The sequence below is a fragment of the Muscardinus avellanarius genome (assembly GCF_963383645.1).
Source record: "Muscardinus avellanarius genome assembly, chromosome: 10".
In the NCBI taxonomy this organism is placed as follows: Eukaryota; Metazoa; Chordata; class Mammalia; order Rodentia; family Gliridae; genus Muscardinus; species Muscardinus avellanarius.
The window spans coordinates 4192649-4206870 of NC_137796.1; the positions used below are offsets into that span (position 1 = coordinate 4192649).

General features: G+C 49.6%; 1 protein-coding gene across 1 annotated transcript in view; it reads right to left on the bottom strand.

Moving 5' to 3' along the window:
- The window catches only part of CDH13 (cadherin 13), a gene marked incomplete at its 5' end in the record, with an annotated part of 996866 nt that overhangs the window by 15174 nt on the left and 967470 nt on the right, over nucleotides 1–14222 (bottom strand). Inside the window, one exon of the mRNA XM_080702595.1 lies at nucleotides 12268–12410. Within this exon, the coding sequence (XP_080558721.1) occupies nucleotides 12268–12410 (143 nt within the window). The remainder of the gene's footprint in view (nucleotides 1–12267; nucleotides 12411–14222) is intronic.

The following is a 14222-nucleotide window of genomic DNA, read 5'->3' on the forward strand; positions in this document are numbered from 1 at the left end:
TGATAATTTAGTTTTTCTCTTGTGTTCTACTTAGTATGGCTTTTCGGTATCAGTGCTTTACGAATACGCTTTGCTATGTGCCCCGCAGGCCGGGAACCTTATTGTTTTTTGAACTCATAAGCATTTTTTATTGATTTGTTAATATAGAGCTTGATAATTTCATCTTAGAAAACAACACCAGTTTTCCATGCAGAATACTTGCCGTGGAGCTAAAGCAGCTATCCGCGTAATCTGGATTTAGACAGTTTTTATTTTTTATTAAAATATTTTTGGGGCTAATTTATTTTGGTGGTACTGGGGATTAAACCCAGGGGCATTCTACCTCTGAGCTATACCCCCAGCCCTTTTTGGTTTTTTCTTTTTTCTTTTTCTTTTTGTTTGTTTGTGGTGCTGGGGATGGAAACCAGGGGCATTCTACCTCTGAGTTACATCCCCGGCCTGATTTGTTTATTCTTTATTTTGAAACAGGGTCTCACTGAGTTGCAGAGGGCCTCACTAAGTAGCTGAGGCTGGCCCAAAACGTGATCCTCCTGTCTCAGCCTCCCAAGTACTGGGATTACAAGCCTGCGCCACCACGCCCGGTGTCTGTCCCTTTTTAGTTTTTGTTTGGAAAAAGGGTCTTGCTAGATCACTAGGAGTCTCACTACTTTCTGAGGCTGGCCTTCAGTCTTTGATCCTCCTGTCTCAGCCTCCCAAGTACTGGGATTACAGGTGTGCGCCACCACGCCAGCTCAAACATCCTCTGATGTAGCTCAGAGTGGCAGGGACACGCTGCGCAGAGCACTTGCTGGGCTCCCCTGGTTTCTCCCCCATTAGCTGAAGCTAAATCCCTATTACTGCCTGGCTTCTGCATATTAGAGGAAGCGTCAGCCCTTTCGCGTTCTCTGGCTGGCTCATGGCCCTTAACACAATGTCCTCCAGGTCCATCCATTTTCCTGCATATGACATAATTTTGTTCTTTGCTATTGCCGAGCAGAATTCCTCTGTGTAGATGTCCCAGAGTTTTGTAATCCACTCACCTGCGGATGGATACCTAGGTGGGTTCCACAATTTGAGGACTGTGAACTGCGCTGCTCTGAACATGGATATGCATATATCATCATCATGTTCCGACCGCAGTCTAGGGGTCCGCTCTCGAAACGCTAAGGGTGTGGTACTGAACAGACACGGGTGGCGTTCTGAGTGTTGAAGGAGCAGTGCAAAGGCACTGTGGCAGGGCACCACGAGCCCCCTGCGTATCCGTCCCAGGGCTTCGGGACGGTGGCGTCTGTGTTCTGGGAGCGAAGACACACAGGGGAGAGGGTGCGCTGGTCCTGGAGGAGGAAGTGGTGAGGCGATTTGGCAAGAAGCTTTAAGCAGGACAATAGCTTGGATGAAAAACAAATGCTGATGCCGGAGACACAAGAAGCTGGGGGAGGAGAAGGTGCCCAGGAAGCCCGCGAAGGCCGGGGCAGGGCTGCTACCGACAGCGGGTGTGTGTGTGTGTGTGTGTGTGTGTGTGTGTGTGTGTGCGCGTGCGCGCGCGGGCAGAGGCCGGCTTCGGGGGGCCACGTGGACATGGAGGACGGGCTGGAGCCTCGGGGCTGGGCAGGTGTGATGCGCTGACCGAGCTGGGAGATGAGACCCGGGAAGGGCCGCGAAGGGCCGCTGGGCAGGATAGGCCGGTACAGCGCGGCTGCTGGCTCTTAAATGCCCGGCCCGGTTTCTTTCCCATAAAAAGGAATGAAGACGTTCTGTTGTAAACATCAGCACCATCACATAATAATAATCACCGTGGATGGCCCTGCGCTCAGGTGGCTGGGTACTGGTGTACACGTCCCTGCACTAATACCTAAGTCCAAGGTGGAGTTTTCTGGCTAATTTTCTGACAAAGAGCACTACTTGAAGCCGAGGGGGGGTCTGGGGCTCATCCTTCCCTAGAACGGTCACGCCGGGTGTGGCGGCCCATGCCTGTAATTTTAGTAATTGGGAGGCTGAGACACGAGGATTGCAGGTTGGAGGCCAGCCTCTGCAACTTGGTGAGACCCTGCTTCTAAATAATAAGGGTGTAGCTCATAGGTTCAATCCCAGGCAACACGCACACGCACGCACGCACACACACACACAGATGCTTACATCACAAGGATAGTCCTGGGTGCCATTTCACCGTCTACCCCGGACTCTGACGACTTTGCCAGGTTAAGTTAAACCCCGCTGAGGTGCTTCCTGGGTTCCCAGGTCCGGGGAATTTTGCATTCGTGATTTCTACTCCTTATAACAACCCAGCGGGCAGGTGACGGCAGCCTCGCAATGCAGGTGGGGAAACTGAGGCTGGGAGAGCCCCTCTTCAGAGGAGGAGGGGCTCCTCGCGCGGCCTCACCGCGGCCTCTCCACCGCCAGCCCCGGGAGTTCTCTCCTTTGGGCTATTTTCTCAGCCACCAGATCGTAGCCAGCGCGTCCAACTTGACGGATGTTTCGCTGTACTTGGTAACGAGGAATGATGGCTGGGCCTTTCATTTATTTTCCTTCCTCAGTTACCATAGCAGCTGAGATAAGGGGTGTTAAGCTGGCTTAATTGGATTGCCATCATAACTAATGGCTTGATTCTGTCCAAACGAGCATCTTTTGAGTAGAATTCATCTAAATAATCTTCCTCTTCTCTCCTATGCGGTCTAGAGCTTGATCTAGAAGAAGAGGAAAATCACAGACTATGGCCTGGCTCTCTTACTTATTTATTTTCGTTCTGGGGATTGAACCCAGAGGCATTCTACCTCTGAGCGACACCTCCAGTCCTATTTTATTTTATGTCAAAATAGAGTCTTGCTAAGTTGCTGAGGCTGGCCTCGAACCTGTGATCTTCCCGTCCCAGCCTCCCAAGCAGTGGGATCCCAGGTGTGCACCGCCATGCCCGGCTCTGTGGTCCCTCTGAGGTTCAGTTGTCCTTGTTCCCCTATCGAGGGCCGCTCTGACTCAGCCGTCCAGCAGCCGCTCACCGTGGGGCTGACTAGCACTCTTCGCCCCCTTCGATCGATCAGAATGTACTTTGAACAATATCCACTTTTGAATCGGGGGCGGCTTTGCAATCTCCATCACACGCGGGACGGGAGGAAAGACAGCTCAGGACATGAAATATCGTAGCCGATGAAAAATCAGGATCTGAGTCGACCCCGCGTTAACTTTAGAGCGGTTCTGCATCTGGTTGTCTCCCTGGTAGACACGTTTTCACAACCGGGCTCCCGCGTACGCGCTGCGAGTTGCTAAGTCATGAAAAGCGGCTGCTGAATTTAGCCGCTTCGATGCCTTCCCTTCCCTGCTCTTTCAGATGGAAATAGGCGAGCTCACGGCTCGCTGGGTAATCTAGAAAGACTTCGGGCGGATTCTAGAGATGGGACAGACTTGCTGCTTCATAGGTACCGAGCCTTAGGAGGAACAGGGGTTAGTTAGATAGAAAATGCCCCAAAGAGCTCACTTACTAATCTTGGGAGTGCATGTAGTCAAGTCATGAGGTTTTTTTTTTTGGTGGTACTGGGGTTCCTGGGAAGCCTTCTACCTCCAGGCTATGCTCCCAGACCTATTTTTATACTTTTTTATTTGGAAACAGGGTCTCTTAAGCCAGCGCTGCTGGCTTCGAACCTGCGCGATCCTCCTGTCTCCGCCTCCCAAGTGCGCCACCACGCCACCACGTCCGGTATGTCTCAATATAGGAGGACTGAGAAAATAAGTCTTTTTTGTGATCCTGCTACTGATCTGCATGGAAATTGTATTTGTGCTCGGTATGTCATGAGGGTTGTAATCCCAGAAGCAGAGAGATCGATGGTAATGGTTTACCTGGGTGGTACCTGGCAGGCCAGTAGGGTCTGGCTGGAGGAGGGTCCCTGAGGGTGCCGCCTCGGAGATGCTGTATGCGGCTCCTTCTCCCTCGGCTCGCCTCCATGATGTGAGCACAGCCCATGTGCCCATCTGTCTCCCGCTGCCAGGCCCGGAGATCTGTGGTCCCCAGCTCCACAGGGACTGAGTAGTCCAAACCCTAAGAGAATAAACCTCCTTTCCTCTAAGATCCATGGTCTATCTTTTAGATTATAGCTGCAAGGATGCTGACCGGAACACAGGGTTATTCTTTTTTTCTTTTTAAAATTCTCTGCCCAGTACGGATGCTGGACAAAGACATTTAGGTGCACCGGAGCAAAAGATTGATTTCTGTTGTTCGGACTCACACGCTTTGCCGTTGGATGGCTTCAGAGCCCCACTCAGTAACCGGCATGGAATTTTGCACCCTATCCAATGTCCACACGGCAGGAGCCAAAGATGTAGCCACAGCTACGAAGGAGGCAGGGAGACCAGCCTCGCAGGACCTGAGAGAGAGGCAGCGAGCGAAAGAAGCAGCCGTTGGCCATGCCTTTCCTGCCCTCGGCATCCCCATCCCGGCGGGGATTTCAGAACCATTACGAGAAATTGCTCCTGGCAGTTTGGGCCCGCAGGGGATGGTGAGACCAACCTTTGATCTTTCCCGGGCTACCTGCACGGCGCTCCCCTCCTGGGACTTGACCGGGAACATGACTGGTGCTAATTGCTTCTGACCCTTGCCACAGCCCCCCAAAGCTGCGTCTTTCTCAGTGTTCTTTCTCCAGCTTGGTATTTTTTCTCTTATTTTTCTCTTTCTTCATTTGGGGCAGTAATTCTGTGCTTGTCCGAGTCTTTAATCAGAGATCTCGTGTTCCAGAGGCGCTGCCGTAACCTTTTCGGAAGATCGGGACCATATAAGGCAAAGGATATTCATCTCCAAAGATAAAGCGCCGCCCGCGCTAAGGGTCACATCCTATCAATCCCTGGGATTAAGGGCTTCCCTCGCCAAGTCATCTCACTGGAGCAAGTTCGGATTTAGCCAAACAAAAGCTTTTCCGTTATACCGAAATCATATTCTTAGGTAATTTGTAGCTCATTAAAATTGATAACCGTTTAAGGAAGGTACCCTGAGGATTCCAAAGTGTGCTTTCTTCCGGAATCATCTACAATGGAGGCGCTATCCATATTACGAGGTACGAGTCTAGCTCTTTATCCACTGACTTCAAGGCCTCAAGCGAATGTGTCCAAGGGGTCTTTCAGGCTTCCACACTTGGTCTTTTTACATTCTTCCATTCTGATCTCACGGGTCTAGCCTTAAAGAGGCATCTACAGGAAGGTCCTGGTTTGGTTCTGCTCTATAATTGTTCTGAACTGCACAGGGAAAGACGCGTATGGTAAGTTATCATGACGTCACGTCTGCCTTTCGCAAGGCATTGTGGGGATGCCAGAGGGCAGGCTTTGCCATCACTCTTCTTTCTGGGAGAACTGGTCCATCCATCGGCAAGCGAGGAGCATCCTTCCTGGGAGTAATAGGATGCGGAGAGTCTGCACGTATAGGGTAAGCAGGTACTTAGTGCGTGAATGGCCACAGCGCTCCAGCTAACTAGGCATGCGTTTTTAAAGTTCTTATGGAAACAAACACAGGAACATTCACGGATCGTATATACGCAGCTTGAGGGATTCCCACAATCTGAGCGCACCCGTGTAGTCCAGCACCATCCCGTCAAGAAATTCGCCCGTGAGGTAATCACGCAGCTATGATTACTTTCACCTGAGCTCTGTCTTTCTGGAGACAGAACTAGTGAGCACTTGGTCTTTGGGTCTGGCATTCTTACGTGCGTGAGATTCATGCATGTCTTCGTGACTAGCAGAAGGTCATCCATTATTACGGCTGTGTTCACGCTACTGTGTGAACGCACTTCAACCAATTTATTACTCTGTTTTTGCTGAGCATTTAGGTAATTATTTCCAACTTGGGGTTCTTATGGATAATGCTGTTATTATTATTACTATTATTATTATTATTATTATTATTTTTTTAGGTGGTACTGGGGTTTCTGGAAGCCCTTCTACCTCCGGGCTACACTCCCAGACCTATTTTTACATTTCTATTTGGAAACAGGGTCTCCTAAGCCAGCGCGCGTGGCTGGCTTCGAACCTGCGCGATCCTCCTGTCTCTGCCTCCCAAGCGCGGGGATTACAAGCGTGCGCCACCACGCCCGGCCTTATTATTATTATTTTTGGTGGTACTGGGGTTCTTGGAAGCCCTTCAACCTCTGGGCTACACTCCCAGACCTATTTTATATCTTTTATTTGGAAACAGGGTCTCTTAAACCAGGGAGGCTGACTTTGAACCTGCGTGATCCTTCTGTCCCAGCCTCCCAAGTACTGGGATTACAAGCATGTGCCACCATGCCCAGCTAGAAAAGACATTCTTTAAAAAAATTTTTTTGGTACTGGGGATTGAACCCAGGGGTGTTTTTGAAACAGGGTCTCACTATGGTTCCAGGGGATGTCACTACATTGCTGACGATGGCCTCAAATCTGTGATCCTCCTGCCCCAGCCTTCCAAGTAGTGAGATTACAGGTGTGTGTCACTATCCCCAGCAAAGAACATATTTTTGCTGGATTATTTTGTGTGTGTGTGTGTGTGTGTGTGTGTGTGTGTGTTGGGGGGTTACTGGGGATTGAAATTCTATCTTTGACTTACATCTTCAATCCTATTTTATTTCTTATTTAACAGGGTCTTGCTGAGTTACCTTATTGACTTGCTGAGGCTATTTTCCAACTCATTACCCTCCTGTCTCCGCCTCCCAAGCACTGGGGTTATAGGCATGGCCCACCATGCCCGGCTCTTGTTGGGTTTATAACACCTCGCGGTGTGATTGGGGGATCAAGCTCACCTCAGCTGATACTTTGCGTCTTCCAATGTGGCCGCAGCAGTCCAGCGGCGCACGGAGCTGTGGGGTATTATACATCTTGGTACTTCCCACCCGGCCATTCTTAGATGTGTTGCTAAGAATATCGCATTTCCTTGTGTTTTCTGGGGGGTAATTCGTATTTTAACTTATATCTGTGTAGTTTAGTTTACATACCCTTGATTTGTTAAACAGAGCCTCTCTTCCTGTGTTCATAGGTATTTGCATATCCTCTTTTGGGAAGGATCTTTTCAAGCCCCTGACCCATTCTCCTGTGGTTGGATTCTGCCAGGTTTTGGATAAAACCTGGCCATATGGAAAGAGTTGCTGGATGTGCCTTCTATTTCTAGTTCTGCAATAGTCTGTGCAAGATTGGTGATTTTCTTTCTTAAATGTTTGGAAACATATACTAAAGCCATCTGGGCTTTTAATTTTCTATGTGGAAAGGGTTTCACGACAGATTTTTATCCCCATAAATATTGAGCTATTTAAGAGTTTTCTATTTCTTCTCAGGTCACCTTTGCTATGTTATAATTTTGAGAAATGTACATATCACAGCTGAATTGTCAAATTTATTCCATAAAGTTGATCACAATACTTTTCTCTTTTGATGTCTATAGTTATGTCTATGTGTTTATTTCTTTTGGGCATTGGGGACTCTACCCAGGGGCATTCTGCCTCCAAGTTACGCTCTCAGTTCTTTTTATTTTTCATTTTGAAACAGGGTCTCGTTGAGTTCCTGAGGGTCTAAGTTGCTGACGCTGGCCCCAGAACCCATGGTCCTCCTATCTCAGTCTCCCAAGTACTGGGATTACAGGTGTGCGCCACTACGCTGGCTTCTGGCAGGTGTCTTAAGGGGGAGAATGACCGTGTTTGAGAAGAGCTTGTTCCTGGCGCCCCCTGTGAGGTGCCAGGGTGTTTTACTCTGTCATTGGGGAGCCATCTGTCTATGGAGAGAAAGCAACCATGTGTCTAAATCCCCTGGAGTTTATCCCTGCAGCCCCACCTGGCTCCTGCAAGCCCTCCTGATGTCTTTCTCTGCCTCCTGGGACTTCTGCCTGGGTCCAGCCTGATTCTCACCCAGAGCAGCAGTGGGGGAAAATGTCTGGCTGCCTTACATTCTCATATTCTCATATTCTCATATTCTCTCTCTCTCTCTCTCTCTCTCTCTCTCTCTCTCTCTCTCTCTCTCTCTCTCTCTCCCCCCCCCCCCCCTTTCCTCCTTAGTTTATTTAGGCTTTACCACTTCTGCAGCTCTCTGCTGCTTTGACAATGAATACTCTCTGTACCATTTGACTTTTGGAATTCCGGGGATCTTACTTTAGTTCCACGGTGCAGCGATACTCCATTCTACCTGGAAGCACCTGCAGCCTTATATTTTATCGACATGTTTTGGCGTACCTTCCGAGTGCCTCCTCGCTTAGAGAACATCAAGCTAAGAGATTTAGCTTTTCCTGGTGTTAAATGACAAAAACACCCTTTCATTCCATCAAAGGAATCGAAGTTTTCTAAAATGAATGAGACACACGCTTGCTTTGAATAAAGCAGAGGGATCAGCACTGTTACCTCTGATCTAACAGGTAAATGCTGTTTTTTTCCTGCCTAAACATGTACCTAGAGATACGTTATCAGTGAGGGACAGGGAGAGACAGGGAGCCTTTACACCGGAGTCACTCTGATTTATGACATCTTTCAAGTTTCTGTTCTTTTGTCTCAAAGTCTTTTGGGCCTTGTTCGAGATTAGCATTCCTAACGATGGCTCTGTATATTAATTAATGCCAACCTGTTTTCTACTTCGATCTTCAGGGACGTTTCAGTCTTCTGGAAACATCTGGGGCGCCAGGTTTCAGATTTTTTTGTCTGCTCTTAGTATGAAGACAGTTAGGCAAGAAGAACATCTCAGGCTGTATTTTTTGTGGGTCCTGGGGGGATGATTTGGGCTCTCGCTCTTTCTTTTCTAGAGCCCCCATTGGGGTGGGTTTAACATTTGGTGAAGAGTTAATATGGCTTTCGGTGGGGGTCTGGGGGGCAGGACACCCCACCTTCTCATCACTTCTCACAGCAGTGTTAGAAGAAGGAAGTAGCCTTTGCATTTTACGGAGGCAGAAAGTGGACCTCGGCATTGATAAGCAGCTTTTACAGCTAAGCTGTCTGCCAGTGTGAGTGTGTGTGTGTGAGTGTGTTTGTGTGTGTGCGCGCACACACACGCATGTGCCTGCACCCACGCACTATATGCTGAGGAAACAGATGAGACTCAAGTTCCTCCACAGAACAGTGCACTTGGTTGTATTAGGTTCAGGATATTTTTTGAGTAATTTCCTCAAATCAGACAGCGAGCAAGTGTCCCCCGAGAACTTAAACCAGGTTGCTGCTTCCAGGTAGAAATTTTAAGGGATGCTGGGCGTGGTGGCGCACGCTTGTAATCCCCGCGCTTGGGAGGCGGAGACAGGAGGATTGCACTGGTTCGAAGCCAGCTGTGCTGGCTTAAGAGACCCTGTTTCCAAAAATATAAAAATAGGTCTGGGAGTGTAGCCCGGAGGTAGAAGGGCTTCCAGGAACCCCAGTACCACAAAAAAAAAAAAAAAAAAAAAAATTTAAGGGACATGAAGGTTGGAAGAAGCAAAGGGTAGGAACAGAATATCCTAAGAGGAGCTTTTTCTCTTCTTATTCTGTGGTGCTGGGGATCGAACCCAGGGCCTCGTGGATGCTCAGCAGGAGCTCTACCACAGAGCTACAACCTCAGCCTTGGAAAGCAATATATGGATAATATGACTGTGAGAAAGTCAGCTGAATTCTTTTTTTTTTTGGTACCAAGGATTGAACCCAGGGGCATTCTATCTCCAAGCTACACTTCCAGCCCTGTTTTTATTCTTTATTTTGAAACAGGGTCTCACTAATTTTCAGAAGGCCTCACTAAGTAGCTGAGGCTGGCTGCGAACCTGCAAACCTCCTGTCTCAGCCTCCCCAGTACTGGGATCACATGCTCACACCACCGTACCCGGCTCAGTTCAGCTGAATTCTGGGTCTGTTTCCTAATGTGTAAATTGTGATTGGGTGTTCTGTGACATCACATCTTAGAGCTATGATTTCTCTAAGATGCACACACACAAATATCACTTAGTTGGTCTGGCAAAGTTTAAAATGTGCTCTTTGGCTCTGGAACTTGTTTGAGAGGCTTCTCGCCATCCTGCCACGGGTTAGAGGCTGAGATGATGTCCCAGGAGAAGCTGTCCATAGAGGAGCAGGGTGGAGGAAAGGTGGTCGTGCTCAGGGCATTACCCACATAGCCATAAGCTTCCAGAAAGAACAGGTCCTCACAGAATGCCGAGGGCATCCAGTCTCTTTAACTAAGACCCCTGCCGAGGGTTTCAACACATTTCCAATGTTTGGTGTATCGCTGAGTCTCCAGCAGCAAGCCCAGTGGCCGGCCTGGCTCTGGAAGGATGGGTGTCAGTGGGCCATTTCATCACGGGGTCTTGCGGCTGCCCATTCCGGCAAAGGCACCACCTGGCTTTGGAGATACTGTGAGGCTAAGGCCCTCCCATCCGTCCAAGGGTATTTCTGTAGGTCTGCACATCGGACCCTGCTCCGTCCTCTCCTTTCCTGACCCCCTGTGTCTCACTCCCCTCCAGTTTGACCGCCTGCTCCAGGCCCTTAGTAGCTCTGGTTCCTGCCCCGCCACTTACCAAGTTCTGCGGGTCTTTCAAGGCTACGCTCTGGGGCTGGTGTCACTGTGCGCCCCGTCTAGGGGATGACTCGAGCTCCTTCACTTCTTAGACGTGTTCACCCTTTGATCTGTGTGCAAGACCCCGCACAGGGAGATGGGTCTGTAATTCTCAGTCCACACCTGTTGCTGTTGACCACAATGACGGGGATCTATAGAGAACCCTGTGAGTATTCCTCTTGACAGATGAGCCTTCAAAACTGAATCTTAAACTCCCGCTATGGTTAGAAAGAGCATATTCCCTGAAGAGCTTATGTATTAATGTTCAGAGCTGGTGCAATGAAGTCATGGGGTTGCGGTCTCATCAGGCATAAATTCACTGTGATAGATTCACTGAGTGGTCACCAGGCAGGTGGATGTGGCTGGAGAAGGTGGGTCGCTGGGGGCGTGGCCTCAGGACTGGGCTTTTATCTTCGCATCTCCTTGCTCGCTGGCTTCTGCCTCCATGATGTGAGAGTAGAGTCTGTCTCTCTCTGTCTCTTTCTCTCTCTCTCTCTCCCTCCTTCCATCTCTCTTTTTGTGTTTCCCATGCTCTGAGTTCTGCAGATGTAACCTGGCCTAACATGGACCGCAGCTCTGATATCTCCAAGAAACTGAGCAAATAAAACTTCCTTCCTCTAAGTTCTGTGGCCAGTTGTCTTGGGTTATAGCAGCAAGACTGTTGACTAACACAGCTACCAACAGCTTTTTTTTTTTTTTTTTTTTTAAGCAGTACTGGGGATGGAACCCAGGGGCATTCTACCTCCAAACTACACACCCAGCGCTATTTTTGACTCTATTTTGAAACAGGGTCTCACTGAGTTGCAAAGGGCCTCACTAAGTAGCTGAGGCTGTCCTTGAACCGCGATCCTCTTGTCTCAACCTCCCAAATGCTGGGATTACAAGCATGCACCACCACGCTCGGATTCCAACAGCTGGTTTTGAGGACTATTAGAGAAAATGCGACTTGTGTATTTGAGACAATAGACATCTCAGTTTTGTATGTCCAAAGTCCAGCTGCGAATCTCTCGTCTCAGTTAAAAGCAAATCCCACCAGGTCCGCGTTCACAATGTCCAGGACGCCTCCAGAACCCCATCCCTTCTCTTCCCTTCTCTGTCACTGGTCCAAGCCACCCGCATGCCTTGATTACCGTAAATCTCCTAAGAGATCTCCCGACTTCTGAAATGTTTCCTACTGACTAATCTTAAGAGAGCAGGGAATGCTCGGGGCACTTTGAACTCTGTGTGCTCTCTCCAGCAGCACGCCACCTCCACGGGGACGGCTTCTCGTTTGTGCAAAGCCGGATCCCCAGCATCTAAATCAGGGACTGGCAGGAGGAAGTGGCATGGCTGAACAGCAAGTGTTTTGTCACGGAGGGACTAGCCTTGTGTACCTTGTGTCTGCCATAGAAGTATCTCATGAGGGGATAAAAGAAAGACGTGGCAACAAAGGTGTTCCCTGGGGCTTCCCGCCAACGTGCACCGTATCACGGAACCCTCGGTGCAGGTGGGACCAGCACTCTCAGATGAAAGACACCAGCCTGGCTTGTTAACCTCAGCGTCCGCCGGCGATGGAGCACGGCCAGCTCCCTGCCCCGGCCCCCAGCTGCGCACCACTCACCTTTCCACAAAGGACCCCAGAATTCCAGGACTCGGGAGCATCTCTGACTCAGCTGTATTAGTTTTAGACACTGGCTTCCCCGCACTCTCTCACTTACATTCTCCCCCCAAATACCCCTAGTTATATCAGAAGGAACGCAGAAATGTAAAAACGCAACCATAATAGAAAAGCGTGCCCTCGATGGTCCTTTTCAAATTACTCACCGCTATCGATGGCCAGGAAGAGGGCAGTGTACACGCTGTTGCGGACGAATGGGGACTCCCGGTCCAGCACCGCCGTGGTGTCCACTGTCCCGTTGATGGGGTTAATGTTCAGCCAGCCTGCTGGGTCCTTGTAAACAGAGTATCTGGGAACCAAACAAAACAGAACGTCAGGCTGCACTCAAACCAGAGTCAAGGAACATGTCGCCGAGTGCGGGGCACAAGCGCCTCTGTTTGGTGCTAAGTGTAACCCAACAACGTCGGTCAGGTAAAGTCATGCCTTCAAAAGTGGCAGCTGTCCCTCGGCTCTGGGCCTGCTCTGCACGTCATGAGCAGCCTGGGCGGCACGCTCGACCATCTGCCCCGCGCTCACAGAGGCGAGGTCACAGCCCAAGTCTTTTCTTTTTGCTGTGTTGTGGGTTGTACCCAGGGACGTCTGACCTGTGAGCTACACACCCAGCCCTACGTTATTTTTACTTAGGAAAGGTTTCTCTAAGTGGCTGAATGTCACGCTAAGTTGCCGAGGCTGGCCTTGAAACTTCAATCCTCCCGTCTCAGCCTCCCAAATACTGGGATTACAGGCATGCACCACCACACCTGGATGCACCCCTGTCTTGGGTCCACATCTGGGCTTGCTTCTCTTATACCCTGGACGTGTACTACATGCAGACCAGCTGGGGAGTGCTGCTGAGCAGGTGCCACAGGACACACTGGCGCCTGGAGGAAGTCATTACCTCTGATCAGTGATAACCCAGGGGACCTCACAGAGCTTGGGGGTCTGAACCCAGGCAGGAGGAGTGGGGAGGGCGTTGTCAGAGAATGAGAAGACAGAGAAGCCCGGAGAACATCATGAATTAATCCCTGGACCAGAGACGGTCACTGGGATGTAATAATAATAATAATAATAATAATAATAATTATTATTATTATTATTTCAGTACTAGGGATGGAACCCAGAGGCATTCTACCTCTGAGCAACAACCCAGCCCTATTTTTTATTCTTTATTTTGAAACACAGTCTCACTAAGTTTCAAAGGGCCTCACAAATTAGCTTAGGCTGTCTGCAAACCACAATCCTCCTGTCTCAGCCTCCCAAATGTTGGGCTTATAAGCGTGCCACCACGCCTGGCACTGGGATGTAACTGTATGAGGGCAAGGACATGTATTTGTTCTCAGACACAACTGCAGCTTGAGAAGGCTGCTAACCACAGCCGGACACCCTCTGCTTGCTCCAGACTCTCCTGGAGGCCTGTGGACTCCCAGGGGGCACGGAAAAACCTTGACTCAGCAGCATGGGCATTTTATTTTATTTTATTGGTACTGGGGATGGAACCCTGGGGCTTTTCTACCTCTGGGCTATACTCTCAGACCTATTTTATACTTTATTTGGAAACAGGGTCTAAGTTGCCGAGAGCCTCACTAAGTAGCCGAGGCTGGCTTTGAACCTGTGCGATCCCCTCCTGTTTCAGCCTCCCAAGCGTGGGGATCACAAGCATGTGCCACCATGCCTAGCTCCAGTATGGCCATTTTTTTTTTTTTTTTTTTTTTTTTTTTTGGTGGTACTGGGGTTCCTGGAAGCCCTTCTACCTCCGGGCTACACTCCCAGACCTATTTTTATATTTTTATTTGGAAACAGGGTCTCTTAAGCCAGCGCGGCTGGCTTCGAACCTGCGCGATCCTCCTGTCTCTGCCTCCCAAGCGCGGGGATTACAAGCGTGCGCCACCACGCCCGGCCAGTATGGCCATTTTAAAGCACAACATGGTACTGTGGCTCTGTACCCATGGTACTGTGGCTTTGTACCCATTCTTCTTGTGCTGAGGGACTGATATGAACTGACCCATGATTCAAGTTCGTGTCCTGCAAAGCGGACACACCAGATCACCCTGCTGGCGCTCTTGGTTATATCTTTCCAATGACAGCCTCTAGGACACAGTGCTGGTTTAATAATCACTCTCTC